The 17017-nt window shown below is 46.7% G+C and overlaps 1 protein-coding gene across 2 annotated transcripts in view; it reads right to left on the bottom strand.

Moving 5' to 3' along the window:
- LCP2 (lymphocyte cytosolic protein 2) overlaps positions 1-14832 on the bottom strand; it is a 44106-nt gene extending 29274 nt beyond the window's left edge. The window contains exons 1-3 of one of the 2 annotated variants that reach the window (XM_029942880.1): positions 14494-14832; positions 9867-9929; positions 4057-4103 (exon numbers count right to left, since the gene is read on the bottom strand). In XM_029942880.1, the coding sequence (XP_029798740.1) occupies positions 4057-4103; positions 9867-9929; positions 14494-14571 (188 nt within the window). In that variant the 5' untranslated portion in view covers positions 14572-14832. The remainder of the gene's footprint in view (positions 1-4056; positions 4104-9866; positions 9930-14493) is intronic. The other variant, XM_029942881.1, reaches the window with a different exon arrangement.
- Positions 14833-17017: the final 2185 nt, after the last annotated feature.

Genomic DNA, 17017 nt, shown 5'->3' with positions numbered 1-17017 from the left:
TATTATTTTGGCAAATTAAATTATTCCCATTTTTACCACCCACGAAAGTGAGGCACTGAGAGAGGGACTTGTCAAGGGTCATGTGAGCAGTCTTACTGTGGGGCTGACTGAGGAAGTGAGGTGTCTGTACTTGCTTTCGGGGGAGAAGGAGTGGCCATCAGTTGAGAGGAGGCCCTTCTCACGTGGGGAGGACTGGCTACCTGCTCCGGGATTAGCCAATGAATGTGAGAGGGAAGGAACAGGGCAGACAGACCTGTCGCCCTGGCAATTCAGCTGAGGCTTGGTCACATTCTTTAAGGCGCACAAGCAGGCCAATTTACCACTGGCTCCCTCCTTCCGGCCTTCCTCCGGCCTCTTTCCTTCCTTGCTGTCTCTGCTATTAGGAGACCTACGGCTTCATCAGGAGGATGAACAGATAAACGGTATCATCACATCACCCCTTTGACGGGATCTTAGCTTTTTCCCAGCCTAATTCCACTCTCGGTAATAGATACAATGGGAACCCATGATATAAAGAGACTCATCCAACCTGTTGCCTACACCACCACCCCATCACTCCCTTCTCCTTATTTTTATAGGCTATACTATGGATTTAAATATAAAATTCATAACATTTTAAAAATAAACTCCAAATAGGCATCAACAGATTTTAACATGTATTCTACTGATTTAACCAGATAATGCTCAGTTATACCATGGGTTTTAAGCCCGTCCCTATAAGGGAAGCTTTGTTGTTTTATTTAATGTTTTTTTTTATAATTTATTTTTGAGAGACAGAGACAGCACAAGTAGGGGAGGGTCAGAGAGAGAGAGAGAGAGACAGAGACAGAGACAGAGACAGAGACAGAGACAGAATCCGAAGCAACCTCCAGGTTCTGAGCTAGCTGTCAGCACAGAGCCCGACACGGGGCTCAAACCCACGAACCGTGAGATCATGACCTGAGCTGAAGCTGGGTGCTTAACTGACTGAGCCACCCAGGTGCCCTGTTGTTTTATTTAAAAACTCTCCTCTGTTACAGTATCCAGGTATCTCTGGGAGACTGAGAGGGTAGCTGGTAGCCGGATCTGCAGACAAAGCCTTCCTCACCAGAATCTGCCTTCTTACAAATCTATTTAATAGAGTTTTGTTTGTTTTTTTTAAGCATGAGAGAAGAAAATCAAGATATTCAGAGGAGCATAATCTTGTTTTGGTCTGCTGTGCATAAACACAATTTCTTTCCCATAGCCCTTTAGGGTAATGATTATGGCAAATGAACCTATGTTCCAGGGAATGAAACAAATCAGTATTGAATATCTATATGCATCAAGGGCCCCCCTGGGCATCTCACGTGGGCTGCCTCCTTTATAACCCAGAGCTAGTTCGTTTCCCTTCTAGATGAAGAGACAGGCACAGGGGTTGATGGGACTTCCCCCAGTTCCCGTGGCTGGTGAGAGGCAGAGCCTGCTCTGGCACTTGGCTCTCCCTTGCTCCAAAGCCCATGCCTTTCTAGTCCTTAATCCTTCCCGTTTTGCAGGATAGAACAATTAGTAAAAACAGAATTGTACTCATTGGGATTTTCCATAAAATAACAGGAATAGCTAACACTTCTTCAGCACATTTTATTATTTCCTCTAACCTTCCCACTAGCTCTTTGAGGTAGGTTTTATTATCATCCCCATTTTACAGATGAGAAAGCTGAGGCTCAGGGAACCCAGATAACTTGTCCACAGACTCACAGCTGGTGAATGGAAGAATTGGGTCTCAAGTAGTCAGACCTCAGAGCCCGTACTTTTACTCACTAAGCTCATCTGTCTGCCTGTTCATACCTAAAATTATAACCTTTAAAAGAGTGAGCCCCTACAGTCGCATTCCTTTAGTTTATACACTGGGAAACTGAGAGGAGACTAGGGACTCATCCCAAGCACAGAGCTCATTAGAAGTAGAGCTGGGATTGGTGCCAAGAGGGACAGTCACGCTGAGTGCCACCTAATCAGGGCAGCCCGGACCTTCCCACACCACTCCCCATTCACCTTCATGTTCCATGGGCAGGTTCATGGCTTGTCAGGGGCACACATGCATACATTGGAGAGGGATTTTGTTTCAGTTTTCAAATTTCTAAAGAGCACCCCACCCCTACCGCACCTGCAACATGAGTGTTTACTTCCACACTACCCAGCAGCCGCTTCTCACCCCGCCTCCTTCTCCAGGCACTCAGGCATGGCTCAAGACATCAACTGAGCTCAGCCTTAAGATGAAAAAGGATCTTCCAAGCTGAAAGTGGCTTCCTTATCTCTTTCATTCCACTGCTCTGATTAAATCCCCTCCGCCCTGCACCCTACATCTCTAGGGCCACACGCTTGCTGAGGCTCCCATCTTGTTAGCAGGTCATGTCCATCACCTCCTAGCTGGATGCCAAGCCAGAGGCTGGGCCCTTCCCCTGTCATCTTTCACATGCCCTGGAGAAAGCTGAGACACCAGTTCTACCTTTGCGTTCTCTACATTGCACTCACCTCCGCAGCCCTCTTGGACTCCTTAGGACAGCTCATAGGACCCTTCTAACCTGTGACTAGTTTCTGCAGCCTCTATGTTGTGTGTACCCTGTGTGCAGGCCCCAGGGGCTCTGAACCACTCGTAGTTCCATTAAACTTCCTGGTGCCCGTGCCTTTGCAGTATAGTCCCCATTCCTAGAACGTCCTTCAACCCAGTCTTTATCTGACCATTCCTAGTATATGTCAAGATCCAGCTTAGCCTCCCAGCCTTCCCCAAATCTTCCCTGAACACCAAGGGGAAAATGACTCCTGCCTTCTTCCTTCCGCTGAATGTGCCCATGCATGTGCCACAGCACCATTAATCAATCATAACACGATTGCTTAGCATATCTGACCCTCCCATTAGAACGTGCGTGTCCTGCGTGGGGATTCTGTCCCTTATATATCTGCAGCCTGAGTAATTAACCAGGGCCTGACACTGTATCAGCATCTAGTAGCAGTTCATTAAATGAATGAAGTATTAGGATTGTATGGGGACCCAGAGATGCAAACCCAAATGCTCTCAAGGACCTGGTATACATATATTGCATAAATATATATTATTATGTGTGTTTATTATGTATACTAAGAATATCTTACATAAAACTGATATTTCTAGTGCCTTTTGATGCGTTCAAAGATGGGGCACCATCAGGTCCATAGGGACTGACACTGAGCAGCTGCAGCTCTCTTGGGACGGAAAATACTCTGATTTGTCACAATCTCCACCACTCCCTATCTCTTCACCGACAATGAGGCATAGTGTTGGTGACCTCTCTTACCATCGTAATTGTGCTATTGTTTTTCTGATAGTGGAGAAATATTTCTTCATACTATTCAAAGGTGGCAAAATGAAAGAGAAATTGATAGGACTTTGTGTGGTTCAACCTGGCCCATTTTACACATTTATATCACCTGCCTGGCTCTGGTAAGCTTTTGAGTCCGGGAGACCTTTGCTAGAGGGATGAAAACACACAGCACTTCGAAGCGCATGACACGTCTTCTCATGCCTGCACTGGGGCACTGCCGGACCTCAGTGACGGATCACAACCCCCCCTCCCCCAGGATTCTTCTCGGTACAGTGCCCCTGGCAGCCATTCCAAAGCAAGCAGCAGTGACAGACAGAATGAGGGCCATCGCCACTCTTCATCTAGTCCACCTCTTATTGTAAAGAGCTGATAACTGTGGTCCAGAAAGCTTAAGCAATCACTGGTCTGGTGATGATACCCTCACGAAACAAGCCTCGTGACGCTGGTGCCCAAGCCACCCCCCTGGAGAGAGGAAATGATAACGTGGTCCACAGTTAGGCTGGCCTATGGCAAGGGAGGCCAGCCCACCAGCTGGGCTGGATCTGTTACTTCTTTTTTTTTTTTCTTTCAACTTATCATGCAACTTCTCTTTCCCACAGCCTGTGCTTGCCTCTAGCCTTTCTGTTCTCTTTCCCAGTTCAGACCAACAGTGAGGTTAACTGACTCAGCTGTCCCTGGGCTATTTCCCATTCCAGCCTCTGTTCCCCCAAAACACTCTAGGAATCAGGGGAGTACTTACGGCACCCGGAGCTTAGGGAACTTCTGGATGTCATTTTCTGTCAGGTTCTGAAATGAAGACGAGCAGGTTACAACCCACAGGAGGGGCCTGGGCCCAAGTGAGGAGCGGGAGGCGTGAACAGGGAGTCTTGGGGCCTTCGGCACTTGTATCCAAAGCCAGAGCTTCTAGATGTTGCATAAGAGCCTGTGGGCCTGGAGTTGCCAGATCTATGTTTTCAAAGGGAACCCCCAAATCTGGATTTTATGTGTAATTTCCTGAGTTCGAAATATTGACAAATAACTTTAAATTAAGCAAACAAACACGCACCATGAGAACTAACCTGTAAAACTAAATCACTTGTCCTGTGGACTGAACTTGGTCACACTGTGACCTCTTGCCGAGGCCCTTACCGCTGACTTCAAAGTCCCTCTCAGTCCCCATATGCAGGAGCCATGAGAAGCCAGCCCAGAGAAGGAATCTGTGCCCTGATACCACCATCACACCCAAAAGCCTCTCTCATCAGGGTCATTAGTAGGATTCTCTAGATGTGGGAATGCCTGAGGGAACAGAGAGGGGAAAGCAGAGAGGAACTCATGTTGTGAAGAACTGACTCTGGGCCTTTGCCTTACTAGCACCTTGATTAATCCTCACATCAATCCTTTTTGACTTAGGAACTATCAGTGTTCCCATTTTATAGATGAGAAAGCTGAGGCACTGGGATGTTAAGGGAATTTTAGCTTGTCGGTAATGGAGCTGGAACTGGAACCTTGCTCTGTGATATCTGTGATCAATTTTCTCTTCCCACAACTGATCCCTTTGAGGGACCCGGTGGCCCATGCTGGAGGGAAGGAGTCAGGGGGGAACGACGGTAAGAGAAGAAGGTGCCCTGGAGGGAGGAGGGGAGGCAGGGTGCTTATACTGGAAATAGAAGAGAGGTTGAGCACACTATCCGTGGAATGAATGCTGAGCCAGGGAAGGGGATCGCTGACATTCTAAGTGAGGCTAGAAAACCGGGCGGTTGGGATGGAAGCTCTGGAGTCAGGCTGGATTTGAAGCTTGGTTCATCCACTTAACAGCTTTCTGATTTGGGCCACACACCTAGGCTCACTGAGCCTCAGTTTCTTTACCTGTAGAATAGGAATCATTGTACTAATAAGAGCACATTTCAGGGGTTGTGAGCACTGAATGAGATCATACGGGTCCTGCGCTTGGCTCAGTGCTTGACACACCCCATATGCATAATAAACCTTACTGAATAATTTATTTTGAAAATAAATAATAATAAGCTGGGGTCTGGCTGGCTCTTGGAGGTTTTGCTTCTTCTGCTCTGGACTGGGAGCCTGGCAGACTGTTGCTGCCTCCGGGTAAGAGCTGGGCACACTCCCCTTGGAACCCAGTGGCACAGGGGCGGGGGCATCTTAGCTATGTGTTTGTTGGGCTCATTGGCTCCGGCTCTCGGAGCAGTGTCTGACCCAGCCCCCTCAGTAGACCTGGCAGCAGCATCGGGGTGGGAGTTGGCCCAGAGTCCTGAGACAATCAGGCTTTTTTATTTCTTTTCAAGTTTTTATTTAAATTCTAGTTAGTTAACATATATGGTAATTGGATTCAGGTGTAGAACTCAGTGATTCCTCACGTACGTGCAACACCCAGTGCTCATCAGCCTTAATACCCATAACTCATCTAGTCCATGCCCCACCTTCTTCCCTCCATCAGTCCTCTGTTCTCTGTCATTAAGAGTCTCTTACTGTTTGCTTCCTTCTTTCTTTTGACCTTTCCCTTATGTTCATCAGTTTTGCTTCTTAAATTCCACATATGAGTGAAATCATATGATATTTGTCTTTCTCTGACTTTGCACAATACACTCTAGTCACACATCCACATAGTTGTAAATGGCAAGATTTCATTCCTTTTCAGGTCTGAGTAATAATCCATTGCATATATATACCACTCATCACTCAATGGACATTTGGGCTCTTTCCATAGTTTGGCTATTGTTGCTACTGCTACTATAAACATCAGGGTGCATGTGACCTTTTGAATTTGTATTTTTGTATCCTTTGGGTAAATATAGAGCAGTGCAACTGCTGGGGCATAGAGTAGTTCTATTTTTAACTTTTTGAGGAATCTCCATACTGTTTTCCAGAGTGACTGTACCAATTTGACAATCAGGCTTTTGGTCAAGCTTCTTAGCCTCTCTCTTTTTTTAATTTTTAAAATTAAATGTTTTATTTATTTTTGAGAGAGAGAGAGACAGCATGAGTAGGGGAAGGTCAGAAAGAGAGGGAGACACAGAATCCAAAGACAGTCTCCAGGCTCTGAGGTAGCCATCAACCCAGAGCTGGACATGGGGCTCGAACCCATGAACCGCGAGATTATGACCTAAGGAAGCCAGATACTCAACCAACTGAGCCACCCAGGCACCCCTCTCTCTTTTTTTTAATTTTAACATCCTACCACACTGGGTACCCGGGTGGCTCAGTTGGTTAGGCCTCCGACTTTGGCTCATGTCATGATCTCACGGTTTGTGGGTTTAGACCCTGCATCAAGTGCTGTGCTTATAGCTCGGAGCCTGGAGCCTGCTTCAGATTCTGTGTCTCCCTCTCTCTCTGCCCCTCCCCCACTTGTGTTCTGTCTCTGTCTTTCAAAAATGAATTTTTTTGAATTTCAATTTTAACACCCCTACACAGTTGCTTCTCCTTTCTCTCAGGGATGCACCCAGACTCATGTCAGCTGGCATGCAGAGTGCAGGACTTCGCGGGGGCTGCCAGAGAGCTGGGGACTGACCACTGACTGTTTGGCCAAGGTGATGATGTAAGCTGAGGGAATCTGAGGAAAAGTGTGAACCAGAGGGTGGATGTGAGCAGGGCTGGAGACACAGAGAGGCAGGATGTTGGGAAAGAGAAAGGCCTTTAGAACAGGGACAGAAACTGGGTGGAGAGATGAGACATATTTAAATAGGATTTTTGGAGAGTTCCACTGTGTAATGTACCCCCTCCTCTACCTCCTTCTAAAGCCTCCAGCAAGTCTGGGTTACCTGTATGATCACTTGTGCCCTGACAGGAGTGTGATTATGTGGTGTGTGCATTTTCAAGATGGCCCCCACCTGGCAGAGCCATGTGTGAACACTGCTGCCCGCCTGCCCGGTATCCCCGCTCTCGCTCCCTTACTGACTGGACCTGGATTTTGTTCAGGGCAGTAAATGTACCAAGTCCAAAATACTGAACACCCTACACTTCTTCAGAGAAGAAGATGGCAGAGTTCTCAGGACTCAGTTGTGGCCAGTGAGATATAACCCAAAGTCTACAGGATGGAACTCCCGGAAAGGTGACTATTTTCCTGAAGGCAAGGAGAGGTGTTCCCCACGCATCTGTGTGCCTTCTACTCTTTGCCCTTCCCCCTCCATCCTGCCTGGAATGCGGATGGCAGGTCTAGAGGTGGCATAGCCAACTTACAACCAGTAGGACAGAAGCCACAAGTTTTTTCCATGACTAGATGGGGCCTGCGTTCTGGGTGACTTCTTTCAGTAATTCACCAGCCCCTAGAGCCTACTCTAGATTCCTTATCACTTGAGAAAGATAAAGCCCTGTTTGATTAAGCCACTGTGGTCAGGTGTCTGTTACAGACAGCCACACACCTTCCCAACTGACACAGGTTCCTAACACATTTCGTCCTCTTCTTCAAACTTCTGAAAGCATGGCACCCCTTCCCACCAGACAAGGTCCTACTCTTCTCACTGGGAAACCAAAATGGCAGCACAACAGATTCAAGGGACCTATTTGCTCCAACAGTGAAGAGGAGAGACAGAGAGACTATGGCCTCCTACTTCTGCCTTCAGTAGCAGAATGGTCCTGGGTATTATAAAAGCAGGAGCGATAGATGAGAAATTAGAGCTCAGATCAGAGCTCACACTGTAGCCAGAGCACCTGGCGTGGAGGGTGGGTATCAGCAGAAACTGTCTTTAAATACCCCAGTTGTGGGGTCAGGCCCCACGTTCTGCTCCCTGCTCGCCTGGCTCCTAGTCTCCTTCTTTCCACTTCCTCCTGCTCACACAATAAACAGAAGAGCAGTCTCCAGGGACTGGTAGATCCTACATGAAAGCATAGGAGACATAACTGTTCAGACACCACCTCTCAGCCACGGAGACAATCCTGCCCTAGTAGGCCTGCAGTTCACACAGGGAGTGCTGTGGGGACTGGAAGGGACTGTCACCCACTGCGAACCAGTCCAAAGTGCTTGTGTGCAAGAGGAGAGGAGAGAGGCTCACAGAAGTCGAGTGCTTGCTCAAGGTGACCCAGAGCATCAGGGCTGTCAGCAGGACCATCCTCAAAGATGTCTTACTCCTTGTCCACTCAGCACTGATAAGTCTCGATTTCAGTTCTCAGTGCTGAAGGCACCAGAAGGAAATACTTACATTGAGTACTAATGTGCAAAAGCAACAACAGAACTCCAGGCGTTCCATAGGCTCAAAGCTCAGTATGAGGAAATAACATTGTTAAAAACTCATGCAGTATTGGGGTGCCTGGGTGGTTTAGTTGTTTTAGCATCTAACTTCAGCTCGGGTCATAATCTCACTATTTGTGGTTTGAGCCCTATGTCAGGTTCTATGCTGACAACTCGGAGCCTGGAGCCTGCTTCAGATTCTGTGTCTCCTTCTCTCTCTGCCCCTCCCCTGCTTTCACACTAGCTCTCAAAAATGAATAAGCATTTAACAAACTTAAAAAAAAACCTCATCTAATGTTAGAGTAAATTAAATGTGTACTTTAGTCCAATTACTAGGTACATGACTTAGAAAATTCACATCACACCTCAGTGCACATTCACATCACACCTCTGTATACATTTCCTCCCTTGCAAAGGGGGTGGTTAGAGCCTTCCAAAAGTACTTTTTTATTTGCTATACAACCAGCTTCTGGAAAGCAGAAATCACATCTTAGCCATCTCCATATTTTCAGGTTGTGGCATGGTCCAGTATGCAAAGGGAGCCCAAGAAAATGCCTGTGAAGTGAATGAATGGATCAATGCATGCATGATTTAGGTGAAGCAGTGCATAAATGTGTCTTAAATGGCACACGAAAGCAAAACTCAGACCAACAGGGCACAGTTTGGTCTCAGCATGAAAACTTAAGAGCTGCCTAGAAAGGGACAGATGACTATGCATAGTAGTGAGCTCACCATCACTAAAAGAATTCAAGCAGACGTTAGTGGCAGAAAGGCAATATAGGAAACAGATTGGAGTGCTGGGTGGAAAGCCGGAGCACGTGACCTCTCTGGCCCATTCTAAACCTGAGGTCTCATGGCCCAGTTCCCTCACTGCTACTGACCATGCCTTGCAGGGAAACACAACTTATCTTGCCCTCCTCACTCCAAATCTAAATTGGGACCATCTACCCATTAGACCTTTGAAGTCTTGTTCCTGCTTCTTTCTGAAGGATGAGGAAACATGAGTTGGGAAGGGCTGGATTGGTACAGTCAGGGTCTATCTTGTCTATAGGCAAAGGTGCTATTTCAAGGGAAACGCTCAGACCACCTCCCAGCCACTCGCTACTGGTCACAGGTGCACCCCTTTCTATTTCATGACTTAGTCCTCATGTAGAGCTGCATGTTAGTCTTACCCTTAAAACTCTTTGCAATACAAGGGAGTAGAGAGAATGAATGTGTGTTTCATTGGCAAACACCCAATTACGTGAATTTGGTAGGGCTGTGTCAGGGTCCTGAACACAGGCATTGACCCTGGGCATCCCCAAGGACAGGGTAGACCAGCTGGCCCTGCTACAGTTGGTTAAAGTGTGGGACAGCTTTGGTCTCAATGTGTCAAGCTGGCCAGGACTTACCAAAAACCGCTGCCCGTCGATGTGGTGCTTTTTCACTGCCTTTTCACAGTCTTTGTAGTTCAGCTGCAAAGAGAGGGGAAGGTGATATCAGTAGCAGGCAGGCCCATACCATTGGTTCCCCTCGTTTGCCTGCCCCAGAAGCTTAGCAATTTGTGGCACTTGTGGCTAGCCAGACCCCCTTCCCGCCCTTCCCCCCACTATCTCACAGAGGGGCCCCATCCTCACCTCAACCCTGCTTTCACTTGCCCCTTGGGACTCTCTGAAATGGAGAAACTGCCTCAATTTAAGGTTTGGGGGCCAGCCCCTACAGAAAGGGAATGGTCTCAAGCCTATACAGGCTGTGGCCACATGTTCCTCAGGCAGGGAGAGAAGAGGTGAGAAAGAACATTGGTAGCATCCATTGTCTCGCCACCCAAAGACTGCCTTGGCGAACATTCCGATGTGTTTCTTACAATGCTTTATTCTTTTTAAAATGTTTATTTATTGATTTTTGAGAGAAAGAGAGGAGAGAGAGAGAACAAGAGTCCCAATCAGGCTCCACGCTATCAGCACAGAGCCTGATGCAGGGCTTAAGCTCATGAACCATGAGATCATAACCTGAGCCGAAATCAAGAGTTGGATGCGTAACCCCTGATCCACCCAGGTGCCCCACAATGCTTTATTCTAAGAATATTTCTAAATATAACCAAGGTTATAATTCATATTTAATCTTATTATCTTGGCTTTTTTCTCTTAAAATTGCCTTAAAGTGATTAATATAGGCACTGCCTCATGTTATTGCAAACATTTTAAACAATCATTTTATTAAATTGCTCCTTTATTGCTGATCATTTAGGTTGTTTACCAAACTGCTGTTCCAATAATGGCAAAAGAAACTACTGGTAATTATTGAGTGCTTGCTACAAGGCAGGCACTCTTCTATGTATTTCAACCAGCCTTAAGTCTTTAACCCTCACATCTTCCAGATGGAGAGTAACTTGCATGAGGTCCATGGGTAGCAGGTGGCAGAGGGGACAATTGGGCTTCAGAACAAGGCTTTAATGTCTCTGTTAGGAATGCTCTCCTTTTTGCTAGTAACAGTATAACTTATAGCCAGTGAATAAATTTTAGTGTATCCTAATACACCATCCAGATCAAACTTTAGACTATCACAGATATCTTTTTGCATGCCTCTGTTTAAGATAAATTAAGCTGGATTTTCAGAGTAGAGCTCTAAGATCAATGGGAATTATCTTGGTTGCTTTCCCAAAAAGTCACATTAATTGACAATCTTATCGGTTTTCTGTTTCACCTTGTCTTCAACCACATAAGAATTTGCATTTGAGGTATCTCCAAATGTATATCTCGGGCTGGAGCATTTAAGGTTCAATGTTTGTCCTAGAGAATCTTCTGTTCTCAGCACAAGTGTGAGGCTCACAATTTGTGGCAGCCTCTTTTGGTGGCAAATCATGGTCTTTTTTTTATGGTCAACCAATCTAAAACATGAATATAATTGTTGTAGTCTCTTGGCTTGAAAGGGTGGAATAAATGGTAGAAAGCTCAGAAAAAACTGATTTAGAGGTCAATGTGGAACGCAGGCAGCTTGATCATCTTTTTTTTTAATAGTTTATTGTCAAATGGGTTTCCATATAACACCCAGTGCTTCTCCCCACAAGTGCCCCCCATCATGACCATCACCCCTCCCTCCCTTTTTTATTTTCACGCAAAAGGAGAAGGAGTAGTTCTTATAATACTCAAGTGCCTTTAATTCATCATTTTTGCTGTCATTATTATCAGATAAGCTCTGATTTTGCAGTCTGCTGATTTTGACTCTATATAGACAGACAGCCCTGAAGACTAGGGTCACCCTAGATGTTTGATTCTGATCCAGTCATTACCTGAGCTTGGGAGCTAGAATCTGTATTTTAGCAGGCACTCAGAGGATTCTTATGAGCACCCAGCTTCAGTAGGCAGTGGTCTAGAGCAGGTATCTTGTGTTGTAGATGGCACAACTGAGACCCAGAGAGGGGAAGTGATTGGCCTAAGGTCCCACAGTAGTTTGGGAACATCGCTGGGATTAGAACTCATGGATCTGAGCCACAGCCTCTCTACTGCATTGCTGAGGGATGATCCTGCCAATTCAGAAGAAACTGGAGGGGTTCAAGAAATCCAAAACATGACTCTCTCCTCAGGGGCTTATGTTCCAGACAGAGCTACACATATCTAACACATAAGATACAAAGGCCACCAATCTGCATGGGCCTCCCCAGCTAGGGTCTGGCAAACAGAGCAGGAAAAAGGAAATATCAAACATGAATTGGCCCCTCAATCTGTAGAATGCTTCACATGCTGTATTTCCTTTCATTCTTTCAACAATCCCATGAGGGTAGTTATTGTTAGTATCTCTGTTTTACTGAGGAGAAAGCTGAGGCACAGAGAGGTGGAGTAACTAAGGGAAGGTCAGCAAGCTAGCAGGTGGTAGAGCCACCTGTCGGACTTTAGAGCTGGCTGGGATGTGTCTCCAATGGGGGTCTGGCCCCTCTGCTTCATTAGAAGTTGCACCTGCTCACTGATCCTTTGAATAGGATATCTGATGACTAAGATTCATCCTCAAATGACTCCAAGGTCAGTTCACTTAAAATTTTCTCTCTGGGGGAGCTGAGGAGCTCAGGATTTGAAGGGTGTCCATCTGAGTCTATGGAGGGGCTTGGACTTCCTGGATCACAGATTCCCTGCAATCTCCTCAATCTACCATCATTGTTTGCTTTTTGTTTTATGTATGCAGAAGGAACCTGTCCCAGTGCTGTAGACAAGTCTCTAGCTCTCTCTTGCCCCCAAACTCAGGCAGATGGCCATCTTCCTGAATCACCCTGATCTGTAATCCATCTCCCTGCACTAAGGGAAGATTTGCTCATGGATTTTGCTGTTGCCCAACCAGGTTCTATAGTTCTCCTCACACTGAAAATGGGGCCTGTCTATGCATCTTGGTCTGTTTCCAGGATCTTCTCAGTAATTCTCAATTAGTTTCTCCTTTCTTCATTTGAGCTAACATGACACTTTATAGCATCTTGGCAGATTTCACCTTCTTGCCCTAATTTATTTGTTCTAATTTAAGAAAAACATTCAGAAAAATCCTTCAAAAGTCATTTGTCCCAATCATCTTTGCCCCCACAGTGATGAACGCCTAAAGTTTATTGTGGCCTTTTGGAGAAAAGAACAAAAATGCGTTGTACACAAAACAGCAGATAACAGGGTCTGTGGGCTGTGCCTCTGTCATGCCACACCCGACTCTGTATCCTCACATCTTTCTTCTTTGGGGTGAGGAAGAACAGTTAGCTACTATAGACTCCATGTGTCTTGTGTCCTGGGGAGCCCCATTCCACCCCCCAGGAAACACAGAAAGTTGACTTAAATGACTCTAAATTTTTTTATTATGTTTTTTATTTATTTTTGAGAGAGAGTGTGTGAGCAGGGGAGGGTCAGAGAGAGGGAGATACAGAATCTGAAGCAGGCTCCAGCCTCTGAGCTAGCTGTCAGCATAGAGCCCAATGTGGGGCTCGAACCCACGAACCGTGAGATCATGACCTGAGCCAAAGCCGGACACCCAACCGACTGAGCCACCCAGGCACCCCTAAAGTCATGGCTTTAAAAATCTCATCTTTACAACCATCTGGAGTGTCAACTGAATTCCATCCCAGCTTTCAGGGAGGGGGGCGTTAGAAACTCAGATGTCCCTTGCTGGTCTTTTTATCCCTTGAACAGGGTATACAGTTCCTGAGTCATGTGTCTTAGGATCTGCCCCAGCAGATGTGTGACCTGTGGTCCCCCCAGCACATGGCCAAGCACAGGGGTCCTTGAGCAACTCCTCCAAGTCTGTAAGGCAGATCGGCAATACTCAAGTACCAGACCTGCCACAAGCTTGGTCTCTGCTGGCAAAACTCTTCCTGTCAAGGGCCTCAGTTTCCCAATCACAACCAGGAGCTCGTAGCAGTTTTTCCACCTGCTTCACAAGACCCTCCTAAAGCTCCAAAGAGACTCTGTTCTCTGTAAGGGCTTAAGGAACCCTCTTTCAAGTCAAGAGCAATGACTGCCCAAACGCCCTCTTGGCATTGTTCATCCTAACCTCGTCCATCCCCCTTGCCCTGCCGTTTCTTTCTTTCAGGCCCAGGGCTCCATTCACCCCTTTCTAGTAAGCAGCCTTGATCTCATTAGTGGTTACAGTAGTTCTGAGTCTCTGAGCATGGACGTGGAAGCCAAGCAGGTGTGACTGGAATCCTACTTCTGTCCTGTGCAGTCCCTGGGGCTTTGGGTTATCTTAGCTCCCAGAGTCTATTTTACAGCTCAACCAGAAGGACAGCAGTACTGGGGAGTGTTAAGTGGGACAGTAACTACAGAGCACAAACATGAGCCCTGGCGCTTAGTAGGTACACATCCAACTGAGGGCCCCCCTTCTCCCCAAAACTCCTTGCCAAGAACACTCAGTGGTGTACGTAAATCTACATAGCACCTGCTCAACTAGGAAGGCAGCCATGGGGTTGCAAGTTCCTCTGTTATATTTTATCCCTTTCACATTCTGGCTCCTTCTTCAAGCTCTACCCAGCCTGCCACAGCCAGTCAACCTCACCACCAACAAAAGAGCAAGACTCACCTTCCTGAAATAGTCTGCAAGGTTGTCGGGGTCCCAGGCCAGGACGTCTGAGCGAAAGGGCACATTCCTCAATGCCATGGTTGCTCTCCCAGGACAGAAGTCACAAGCTGAGCACGAGAACTGCACCCATGGACAGAGAATCCCAAGTCCAGAGCGTGGAGGTGTCCTTGGCTCTTCCAACTTCCAGTTACTGTCTGGAACACCCTTGTTGGAGCAGCGGTCTTTTCTGCTGTAACCAGATCCCAGAAAGCGACGGCTTCCTCTGCGAACAAATATGGTCTCTTCTCAGAAAACGACTCAGCAAGTTTCCTTTACCACTTCCTCTGCTAGGCTCTAAATAAGTAAACAAGGAAGCCTAGCTCTGGGGGCTGGAGAGGTAGAGAGAGTGACAGGGTTGGTAATCTCGCCCTAGTTCTGGCCACCCCAGCCCTGTGGGAGGGGCAGTGAAAGGCACTTAGACTCCAGTGTGAGTCCAAGCGTGTTTCCATTAGAACTCCTGGCCCCCAGATGTTTATACTGCAGTCCTACGTGGCTGGGTCTTTGCAGATGAAAATCTATTTTGACGGTTGACCTAACGTGTAGATAATCTCCCACATCAGCAAACTGCCGGGGGAAGGAGCATGGCCTCTTAATGCTTTCCAACCATCCCTAAGTCTCTGCCGGAAGGATAATGCCGACATCCCTTCAGCTGCCTCCTTACAGGTACTAGAGGATTCTGGGTGAGTGAGTAGGCCACCCAGGCTTAACTCCTGGCATGATTGTTCCCATGCTGTGCAACTCACACAATCTAGGAATCTGAGTCGCCCATATCTGTAAAATAGGAAAACAGAGAAAGTGTTTCTTGCACACATAAACCTTAGATGCAGGTAACTGGACAGCATTTAAGGAAAAATACTAAGAGCAAAAAAATAATGATCGCTGCTGATGCTGCCATGGATTATGTTCTCCACCATTTCCACCATAGACTGTAGTCACTATTCATTCCTCTATATCTTCTACCCAAAGAGTACCTTTCCTGGAATGGCCCTGTGACAGGACAGAGGAATCTGTTGCTTTCTTAGCTGATCTCAGACTTTGTGCTCCTCTCATGGTATAAGTATGTCATTGGTAGAGGGTGAATCTGGTGTATGAAAGCAAATACATTTGTGCAACATCACAGTCTTTAAATACAGGTTCCCCACTTCAGCTAATGCTACACACACACACACACACACACACACACACACACACAGCCAGCAGTTCTGATGTTTGACGAAAGGATCAAGCTCTGTCGCACTTACTGGGTGACACTGTGTTGGTCCCTGGGGAAGTAACTTCTTGAAGCCTTTTCAAGGGTAGCTTTGGCCGTGCACAGTTCTCACTTACACACAATCTAAAGAGCCCACTCTCACTGCACCAGCCTCTCCAGGTCATTGTGAGCTTAGAGGAGATGCACATTTCATTCCAGGCCCGGCACCTGGGAGGTGGCCCATAACGTGTGCTGCCAGGGGTGCTTGAGTTGTCAGTCATCAACCAAGGCAGCCCCGCCAGGGTTCTGCACCAAGGCTTGGTACCTAAGAGCTCTCAATGACTAACTATGCTCTACAGGGCACAACCCTGCTGTTCTAAAGCCCAGTGTTGGTGGGAGAGGTCACTTGGTGTTTCTAATAGTGGCACATGACAAAAAGCTTTTTGAAGAGAGAGAGAGAGAGAGAGAGAGAGAGAGAGAGAGAGAGAGAGAGAGAGAGAGAGAGAAATCACTTTCAGGTAGACTAGTCTAAGAATGTCATGGAATTAGCTGATATTTGCAGACCCTTGGAAGACAGAGCAATGAGAAGACATTCTGGACCTATGGGTATGCTTGTTGGTGTGTGTTTCATGAGCAAACAGAACACACAGAACCTGTGGAAAGGAATATCTAAGATCGTCCTTACAAGTAGAAGCATTTTCAAAAAATGTTCACTCCCACTCAGGAGAATAAATATCTACAGAAACACAGCAATTGAATTAGGGTCTAGCTAAATGTTAGGTTCCTTTGAAGGAGCTATCCACTAAATGTGGTCAAGATGGACTATGCATGGAGCCCATTTATTTATTTTCTTTTATAGTTTATCGTCAAGTTGGTTTCCATATATCACCCAGTGCTCATCCCAACAAGTGCCCTCCTCCATGCCCATCACCTCCATTCCCCTCTCCCCCTCCCCCCTCAGCCCTCAGTTTGTTCTCAGTATTCCAGAGTCTCTCATGGTTTACCCCCCTCCCTCTCCCCAACTATTTCCCCCTTCCCTCACCCATGGTCCTCTGTTAAGTTTCTCCTGTTCCACTTATGAGTGAAAACACATGGTATCTGTCCTTCTCTGCCTGACTTATTTCACTTAGCATGACACCCTCGAGTTCCATCCGTGTTGCTAAGAATGGCCAGTTTTCATTCTTTCTCATTGCCATGTAGTGTTCCATTGTATAGATAAACCACATCTTCTTGACCCATTCATCAGGTGATGGACATTTAGGCTCCTTCCATTGTTGAAAGTGCCACTATGAACAT

This window comes from Suricata suricatta, chromosome 6, assembly GCF_006229205.1.
Source record: "Suricata suricatta isolate VVHF042 chromosome 6, meerkat_22Aug2017_6uvM2_HiC, whole genome shotgun sequence".
Lineage (NCBI taxonomy): Eukaryota > Metazoa > Chordata > Mammalia > Carnivora > Herpestidae > Suricata > Suricata suricatta.
This window is presented reverse-complemented; position numbering and strand designations above follow the sequence as displayed.